This window comes from Pogonomyrmex barbatus, unplaced genomic scaffold (assembly GCF_055798465.1).
Source record: "Pogonomyrmex barbatus isolate J1 unplaced genomic scaffold, ASM5579846v1 scaffold18, whole genome shotgun sequence".
In the NCBI taxonomy this organism is placed as follows: domain Eukaryota; kingdom Metazoa; phylum Arthropoda; class Insecta; order Hymenoptera; family Formicidae; genus Pogonomyrmex; species Pogonomyrmex barbatus.
In genome coordinates, this window is record NW_028297114.1 from 3,417,361 (window position 1) to 3,427,291 (window position 9,931).

Here is a 9,931-nt window from a genome sequence, read left to right on the forward strand (position 1 = left end):
GTTTCCTTTTTTTTTTATTTTTTTTTTTGTTTCTGTAATCCTCGATTGGTATTAGCGTGAGACAGCATGTAATATTATTTTCCTTTTTTTTTTCAGTCAGTAGAGCATGCGTCGCACAGATCTAGAAATACGAGTCGTAGGAGACCTATATACGAGTGGAGCAAACGTTTAGTAATAAATGCACGCAATTAAGTGTGTCGTTTGGGTTCCTCAGTTTCGAGGGAGCTTTTGTACTAAGCGAGTCAGTAGACTTACGGCGTAGACAGGTCTCATGTGATTAGAAAGCTACGCAAGTAGATGGTAGCCGATGTAATATACGATGATTCGTATTTTAATTACATGGTATTAAGTTAAACGCGCCACGGTGAAAGGAATTTTCGACGTAATCATATATAATTCAATTAATTACGAAAATTAGAGACTTAACGCTTAATCAGAATTCGGGACTTTTAAGTATGATAAAAAATTCATTTTGGAATGCTTTAATTATGAGGGAAGATATTCACAGATAGACTTTTATTTCGTCCCATATAGTAAGTATCGAAAAAAGTGAAGCGAACTTTCGATTTTATTTTGGATGTTGTGTAATCGATCGCGTATATTAAATATTTCTACGTCAAAAGAAGAATCTTACACTGAAAGTACAGCTATAAAACTTGAGCAAGTGATATATATATATATATATGCTGTAATAAAATATCGTAAATATCGTAAATATGAGTCAGATATTAAAGCAAAGAGCGTTTTGTAGTTATGAATCACTGAGCAATGACCATTTATTGGATACATTATGAGAGCATCGCTGGCAGACATCTCAAAAGTCTTTCGATATTGTGACATTATTGCACAAGCGTCCTGTTATGAATGTCGTGGCGTCAAAGTATATCGCTTTAGGAATGTTCATATCCCTTGTAAAGAAATTTATTATGAATATATCGAGAGATCGTAGCGTATCGTCACGTCAGGAATTTTCGCGCACATTCCGTAAAGAGAAAATTCAATCTTAGAGGATTGAGAAGCAGCGGTATCGAAATAACAAAATTATTATCGGCTTCTAAAAATAGCTCAATAAATCTTCAATTTTTAATCTAATAATCTATAAAAATTTATAAATGTGCTAAATAATGTAAAAATTGCGATGATTATTTTCGTGTTGTTTCCACTCGGCTGTAAAATCCTTTATCAGACGAAAACGAATGTTCGATAAATTGTTTCTTTATCGATGGGGCGCGCGAGTGTATAAACGAGCTTAGTAACGCATCGCATACGTAAATAATAATCAAGAGGGTTTAACGCGTTGACGTTTAATTATGGCATCGTGTACCGTGTTAACGGGATTTCCGCGTTCCGGTGAAAATTCCGTGATCGGAAAGCGCGAAGGGTGTCTTCAAACGAGCCGGAATCATAAATTGTTCAGACGCGCGTGCTGAGAATCATTGAGAATTTTCTCGTGGCTAATTTGGACGAGCTCAATCTGCGAATTCAAGCCGGCCAAGCAAGTCTCTATCAGCGGCGCGCCACGCCGCGTTTTCGTTGCCACCCATATTGATGGCAAAGCCTCGCTCGTATGAGAATTTACGAGCCGCCCGCATAACGGAGCCCAATTGCCAACTTCTCCTTCTCGACTTTGTCGAGAGACCGCCGTAAATCAACGTCATCGAGAAACGCTCGTCATTTAAACGACTGACGGGTTCATTCTGGCCAGATCTGCGCGAGGATATTCGCGTATTAAATGCCAACGACACACAACGCGAAATTTGTCCATATATATTTTAACTGGGTTATGCGAATTCTGTGAATTTTCTCTTCTTCTGAAAATTGTTTTATTTAATTAAATTCAAGGAAGATATTAAATTCAGGGAAAAATAAATAATTTATGTTAAATTAAAACGTAGGTAAAAATATTTATAATAAATATTTATATTCGTGCATTTTAAATAATTTCTATAGACATGCCGTTATAATTAAGTTCATAATTGAATTGCAAACTATTAAAGCTAAAAAAAACTTGCAATAATATCACTAGATAAATCACTATTAATAATATCACTATTCTACAATTTTTAATTTTATTTTACTATATTGAATATAACATAAATAAAAATACAAATAAATATAGAAAATGTTCATGTATAGTTGTCAAATGTATCAAAACAAGCAACATCGAGAACTTTGGAGTTCGGCTTTGGAAGTTGCGAAAAGTTTACAGTAGGGTTAAAATGTTCAGCTGCATTTAACTTTGGTTCCGATAATTAGTTCGGCAGCATTGGTTTAATCTGCGTTCCCTTTTCAGGGGAACTGAATGCCCTATTCGCGAAATATTTTGAAAGTCTTTTCGTTAGCTTAATTGAGGGCTTGTCAGACCTGTAGCTAGATTCACTTCAATCAGCGACTGGTATATATAGATCGCGTGTTTGTAATTGGTACAATAGTAAAAGGTACAAAAGACAAAAATATGTTGTACCAATTACATAGTAATTGGTACAATATATTTTTGTTTTTTTGTTATCCACTATTTTCGCATACGTAGTAAAAATAAAATTAATTTTATTTTTTGCTCGTTGGTAAATAGATCAATAGAAAAAATATAAAGAAAGAAGGAACGAAAAAATGGAAAATTAAAGTAATTCAAATCAAAACAGACTCTCTCAGTCTCTATCTTAATTTGATAATTACCATAGTTAAAATTTATTAAACATATAGAAATGTAAAAAACATTCGATGTGAAATGTTTGCCAATACAGATGACGTACGAAAAAATAATTTAACGTTAGAATCAACTAAATTAACAATATTACTAAAAATTTTACTGACAATAAAAAAATAGGAAATTCTTAAATGATTACGAATGAGATTATTAAAGATTATTAAATGATATTTTGAACAATAGAATAACATACAATAATAGAAAATTTACCAATAAACAAAAAATTATGAATGTAATATATTCGCTATTCTCTTTTGAAACTATTAAGATTGTGGCATTTATTATAAAAGCGGATTACATCATTACATTTTAAATATCTTCTTTGCGTTACAAAAGACACTTCGAGCACTGGAACGTTGGAAACCAAGTTTATTTTCCGCAATCTTCGTCACTGTTAGGATTTAATTGTTAAGCGTTCCACAGCAATTACCGCAATGTAAAGGGAGATTTTCGAATTTATGCGGTTAAGTCGTTTAACAGGCCGTCTCGCACGCTGACAGAAAGCACGAAACGTGAGGGAGGACGCGACGCGATGCGCCGCGAAAAAAGTAAACGCGAGTCCGACCACAACGAGGTGCTGAATCGACGTAACTGCGAGATAAAAAGCTAATCACTGGTTTCGCACGCGGCTCGCAAGAGAATCGTTTTTTTTTTTTGCCGCGATCTCGGCCCTTCCGGTTGGTTGCCCCCGGAGATTGGATTTGCGAGAAATTATTGTCACCTTGTTTCCAACGATATTTCATCGTAAACGGATCACGATGGTCTCAGTCACACGAGCCGGGAGGATTACACAATTCTTGCCGCAGTAGGATCGAATCGTCTTCCCCGCCTTTTGACGGAGCCTCGCGTATTTTCAACAGTTCAACAGAATGAAATTTCGTCTCCGAGAAAATCCCAGGGAGCAACTTGGCACCTCTCCCTTCGCTGCCTCTGTACGTGGCTCTGTTTTCTTCCCGCAAAACAGCTCGCTCTCTCCGCGTTGTCTCCACCGCTCGCCGTCTTTTTTCGTGACAAAATGTCGAATAACAACCCGTTCCTGACCGCCGAAAGTTTCTGGCGCCGACTAAATCGTGTTTTCGTCACAATACGCGAACCGGTCAGCCAATTCGCGCGTTTCCACGGAGCTTGCTGCTTGCAGCCCCCGTTACTCGCCGCGATGTCAAAATTTATTGAATGCTCGATAACACTGTCATTCTTGCGGAATTACGACCGGCTCTGTTTCACCAATTTTGTTTTCTGTCTATCCCCATTGCGCGAAATATTCCATTCTTTCTATCTAAATTCTTCGCCCGATTTAAAGCGAGTGTTTTCTCAATAAAAATCACTTTTCAATAAAATTCACTTTTTTTTTGCTTTTCAACGATATATTCAACATATATTTATTATTAAACTTTAAATTCATATTTTAAAACTGAACTTTATATATATATATATATATATATATATATATGTTTTTTAATTTGGTAACTGTTTGATAACAATTTTGATATTTTTATTTAAGAGTCAATTTCAAATTTTGCAAAGAATCTAAGAATCTCTGGATGAATTGTAGATGGATGTATTTCGGAAATATTGGATTTTGCTCGCATCATCAGTCTTTGTTAAGCTTGCGATAATGAAATTACTAATTAATGCGAGCATGGACAATGCTCGGACTATGACATTCCTTCATAATTACGAACAATCAGATTTAGTATCTAGAAATTCCTGAAATACATTTTACATCGTTTTCCCTTATTAATTACGAAATAATGTATTCTACTGATTAGTGCGGACGGTAATAATGCTCGACGTTTCAGAATTATGATTGGCAGTGCTATAATATTCCTTTTGCATCGATGCTCTTTGTGTTAATATTGAAGTAATGAAATGATAATTAATCTATATAATATTTAAGTAAAGTTTCGCCGAATAGTTAACATTAAATTATTCATGATGTATTAGCGTAATTATATGAAATATAGATTTATTAACGAAGGAAGTTTTGATTAATTTTACATCGTTTGAATCTAATTTTTCTTATAAAATATTTCACTATATTTAAATAAAATTTATGAAAAAAAGGAAGCTATATCCACATTATATTATATAAATTTATAAAAATAAATTATTCTCTCTGTTTATGATTATCTCTTATTTATTACTTATTAATAAAATTTATATTACTGCGTGAAAAAAAAGTCTTGCTGAACTATCTAAAAATTTAATTGGACACAGATCTGAAAATAATTTTGTTGCACCGTCAAAAAGTGTAGGATGTTTAAATGGGTATTGTATATAAAAAAATTTTGCAACATTAATCATCATGTTTAAATATCATACATAATTATTTTAATGGCCCAACAAAATTATTTTCAGATCTCCATCTGGCCCAATTTTTTTAGACATTTCAGGAAAAGCATTCTCTCCGTGCGTATTACGAATATCAATAGTTTCATAATATATAAATTTACTAAGAGACCTGCATTTTCCATAATGTCATGTAAGATTAATGAATAATTCTCCAATAAATTAACGACGTAATCCGACAATTGGGCTTAAGCCGGGAGACTTAATCCCCAGGCTTTCAGGGAGCATTCTTGACACGGCAGTGTTCGAGCAAACTGCACTCGGGTTTAGGTCAAACGCGCGAATGGAAATGTCATGGAAAGGCTCGTCTGAGTGCGCATGTGTTACGTTGTCGTGTAATGGAATACATATACATCGACGTATCGAATTGCACATTCTAGATGCATGCACACAGGTCTTCCCGCCATCATCCCGGCGCCAATGAGTGGTAGCGTTCAACAGCCCTATCTTCATCGGGCATAAATCCCCTGGTGCCATCGCGCGAGATTTCGATGTTTCGTGCTTACGAGGTTCGCTGTTCAAACATTATAGTTATTTCGAACTATGTCAGCGGATCTTTTGTCGAGAGACAAAAGATCACACTCCAGTAAGTTTACTTATTGCCTGCGGTAAATAGTTACGGTGTTTGGAGACGTTAGATCAAGCAGATTTACTTATTCGTCGTGTTAGAAACCCCCTTGATGCGTATTGCGCATTTTCCGATTTGTAACAAAATCCTGTTTCACTGTGTACTACTTAGGCTAAAGTATTTTCAAGATTTTAGGTACTTAGGTACTTAAGGTACTTAGAGTAGGTCTCATCGATTAGGTCTGTGCTGAGATTAGAAAAAAAAAAAAAGATCGATAATTCATCGCCCCCAATTCTTTTCCATTTCGTATATTTGTGGTTTTAAAATTTATTATCTTGCACCGTGGCTATTTTCATGAATCTTCATGTTGCATGTAATTTTTTTTTTACATCTCATCATTAATTCGTTTTACTATTATTATAGTTTTTTTTATTAATGGAAAAAAATATCCGTGTCGAAGAAAATATTTCAGGAACATAGCTTTCTCATCTGACATTTTTTAATGTGTACAGAAAATAGTTTCGAGATGAAAAATACTATACTTTTAGTGCATTTTTTAGTACGTACTTTTAGTACGTTTCTGTATTTAGGATTCATATAGAAAGTGGAATGTTTGTATTATCAGGAAATATTTGGTAATATAGTTGCTTTGTGTCACAAACAGATTAAATATCATCACTTTCGATCAGATCATGTTCCTTGTACATAAAATCTCTCCCTCGGAGTTTGTCTAAAATACAGCTTCGAGTGTCACAGTTAGTTTATATGCTCGAAATGTTTGAATATCCATGCACTGACATTTTTAAAACAGCGAGGGAAATGCGATGCTTTCCGATCTTTTTTCGTTTTTTTTTTTTCGTTTTTTTTTTTTTTATATATTCTAAAAAACTGTTGTCTATCGCATCTCGCTGTTCTATCGATGTCACAACGAACTACGCTGATGCGTTTCACAATAGTAGTAATTGCACATAGAAAACGTCAGCACAGTTAGACAATTGTAAATTTCGTTGTTCCAAAAATCGATTGTCAAAACATATTTCAAAATGTCAATTTTTATTAAAAGTATGTAACAAAATTCGACAAGACTGCAAAACGTGTAACGTTATGCAGTAATAAAAAAATATTTTAGAAATATATAATGGTAATGGAAAAAAAGAGTAATCGTGGCAAAAATTCATTAATGACGAAATTATTTAACTGATAATTATTTGAAGAATATAAAATATTTTTTATATCGCACAATAAAATTACGCGTGCTGATGCAATATCATTCATAATATTTTTATAATTAAATTTTTATTGATATTTATAATTCAACTTATATTTCTAATTAAAGCTCAGATTGAATTAAAGTGCTACGATTAAGAAAAAAAAGAGTGCACGCGCATTTAAAGTTTCTATTTAAGTTTATCGGACGTATAATCGTAGCTTCATTAATTCCGTTCGCCTCATGGGAAATTTTTCACATAAAAAGGATAAAAACTTCAAGTTCACATTTTCTCGATGTTCCTCTCGTTTTGCGCCTCTTTTCTCAGCAATTGTCAGTTCCCTTGGAATTGGAATTGATCTCGTTTTCTATGTGCAACGACACGAACGATCGTATCAACGATAGTATCGTTTCTCGCTGAGATCATCCTCTCTGTCTGTCTTTGAGCTTGCTTGAGCCTTGCATGGCGGGTCATGGTTGTTGTTTCAGGCCGCGGCAGCGGCAGCCGCAGCTTCACCATTGTTGAAGACACCACTATCAACAGCACAACAAGCTACGTACGCAGCTGCAGCGACCTACACGGCGGTGGCTGCGCGCGCATACGGTGCAGCTGCAGCTGCGGCACAACCGGTCGCAGGATATGCCGCAGTCGCGGGGTAAGTGCACCACATTTTCACCCGAGAAACTCCCGTATATATGTACTCTCACTCACCACGAATCCTCCAGGATCTCCCTCATTCTCCTCCCTCTCTTTCTATCTCCCTCCTTCTCTCTCATTCGATACGATAGAACGTCCTAGATTTAACGAGCCAGCTTCCTCACCTCTGGATTATTTAACAAAACTCAGGAGTCAACTTTTTTTAAATGAGTAGCTTTTAATATTAAGTTATTAATAACATTTAATTAAATTATTTAATTAAATATTAATTTCAATATTGAATTGTATACGCGACTGATTTTTATCTTTGAAAGCTAAAATTCTGAAATAAATAAATACATGTAAAATTAAGCGAGGAATGATTCTATATTGATCAAACGTGGCTCGGTAAATTTAGAAACTCAGTATGATGCTTAAAGAAGCAAAGATCTCTGCGAAAAGAAGAAAACTTTTCTACCTCGTTTCTTTTTATTCTTCTTGAGGAAGGAAGTTTTGCGAATTTTTCTTCGCGAACACGCTTGTGCCCTCGTAAGATCTTGAGATTTTCCTTTGAAATAGAGCTTCATTTATTTTATATGAATTATGTATAACTCGTTATATAACGATCGTTCGCTATTGTATTCGGACTATCCGTTACAGTAATGTAATATTTCTCATATATATATATATATATATATATATATGTATTTTTAAATTTTATATAATATTTCGAGAAGTGCAATTTAAATTCTATAAAGCATCTGGCAAATTGATGAATTAAATTTAGAGTAAATTTGAATTTAATTAAATTGAACGCTTATTTTAAAAATCACGTGAGATGTTCATATTTTTTGGTACACTCCAAGCTCATTCTCTCGTAATGACACTCACTCGGCGCACTTCAGAATTGTAACGTGTATTGTCTTCATTATCGATATGAGGGTCATGATTCTCCCATCATTGCGATCAGTCTCATACTGACATGCAAGTACATGTGTGTAGATTGGGGGATGCTTTGAAGTCATTGGCTCGACCCCATTACGAGAATGAGGTCGAGATGTTGTACATCACGTATTGAACATCATAATGGATTGTCTTTATCTATCTCGTTATCCGTTATGATGATGTTTGCTATTTATCTTACATCAGCCAATGCAACCTACGGGTTCTTCCTCTCATAACATCCCTCTTTCGACCCTACAAAATATTAATTCTTCGAGAGAGAGAGAAGGTATTAATTATTACAAAGCTTAACACGATAAGTCTATTCCTTGCAGCAAATCCCGACGTCGTGGACGAGCTCTTAGGAGTCGCAGATTCGCTCCTGAAATCCAGACCCATCCTGATAGTCCCGTCGAATCTCTAGACACAACCCCTGAGAAACCTTAAAGCGCGCTTAATGCACCTTGCATCAGTATCTTGCATCAAATGTAAACAGGAATATATATTAAATACAAATATGAATATTAAAAATCGATTTCATACCAAACGCGCTTGCGTGTTACTTTCATTTCTCATATAAAAGAAAATTAATCTTCTCAATCAAGCTTATATATTCTCATAAGCAAGAATATAATATAATCTTTATGTAAAGAATTTTTAGTCTTTTGAATTGAGCAAAAGTAAAGTACTTGCATCGATACAAATTTAATCGAATCAAAATTAAATAAAAAAAAAAAAAGAATTATATTTTTGCTTATGAGAATATCTGTCTCGAGTTAAAATTAATTTTTTTTCTGTGCATATTTCACTCGCTCCTCTATCGATTTTTCTCATTGTGAAAGCCGAGAGAAGAAAATCGAGAGGCGCAAACACGCATGTATGAAATCGTTCATCTTCAACGAATACGAAAAAGTTCTATGGTATTAATAGTCAACTCTTTTTGTGCCCTTTCCAGTTATGGGCGTGAATACGCCGATCCCTACCTCGGACATGGCATCGGACCTGTGGCGGGTTATGGGGTAAGGAGGAGAGCTTCGATTACGAAGTGTACTTTTTTACGATTTCATTTAACGGGAGTGCCGTTAAATCGCGCGCGTAGATCTCGCGGGGAGAGAACGGTGCGCCCTGTTATTACGCCATAAATAACGGACATTAGAAAAGACCACCTCGGCCACGGCGCGTTTTACTCACGTATGAATTATTAATGTCGAGCATTTTCAACTTACGGAAACTGTGTCGTGGCGAAAGTTAATGGCTCATACTCCCGTTGCACGCATTTATCCTCGGTCCCCAATTGTCTGGCTCGCCGTCTCAGTCTGTGCGTAATGGAACGCGAGTCGTATTTTGTAAAAGACGAGATGAACGAGGTGGGGTTGTAGATCGCGTTCGTACGGTGGTTCGATCATACGCTGTCGATAAACTCACAACTTTAACGGCGATAAATATAAAATAAACTTTCAGCTCGATTTTGCTTCTGAATGCACAATCCTGCGTTACATCGTGTAACGTCACGGTCGTAAA

At 35.2% G+C, this 9,931-nt stretch overlaps 1 protein-coding gene across 12 annotated transcripts in view; it reads left to right on the top strand.

Annotated features, from left to right (window-relative positions):
- Positions 1-9,931, top strand: part of LOC105431819 (RNA binding protein fox-1 homolog 2) — a 266,891-nt gene that overhangs the window by 251,123 nt on the left and 5,837 nt on the right. For all 12 annotated transcript variants that reach the window (XM_089074930.1, XM_089074932.1, XM_089074931.1 and 9 more), the window contains 2 exons: positions 7,321-7,487; positions 9,366-9,429. In XM_089074930.1, coding sequence (XP_088931056.1) covers positions 7,321-7,487; positions 9,366-9,429 — 231 coding nt within the window. The remainder of the gene's footprint in view (positions 1-7,320; positions 7,488-9,365; positions 9,430-9,931) is intronic.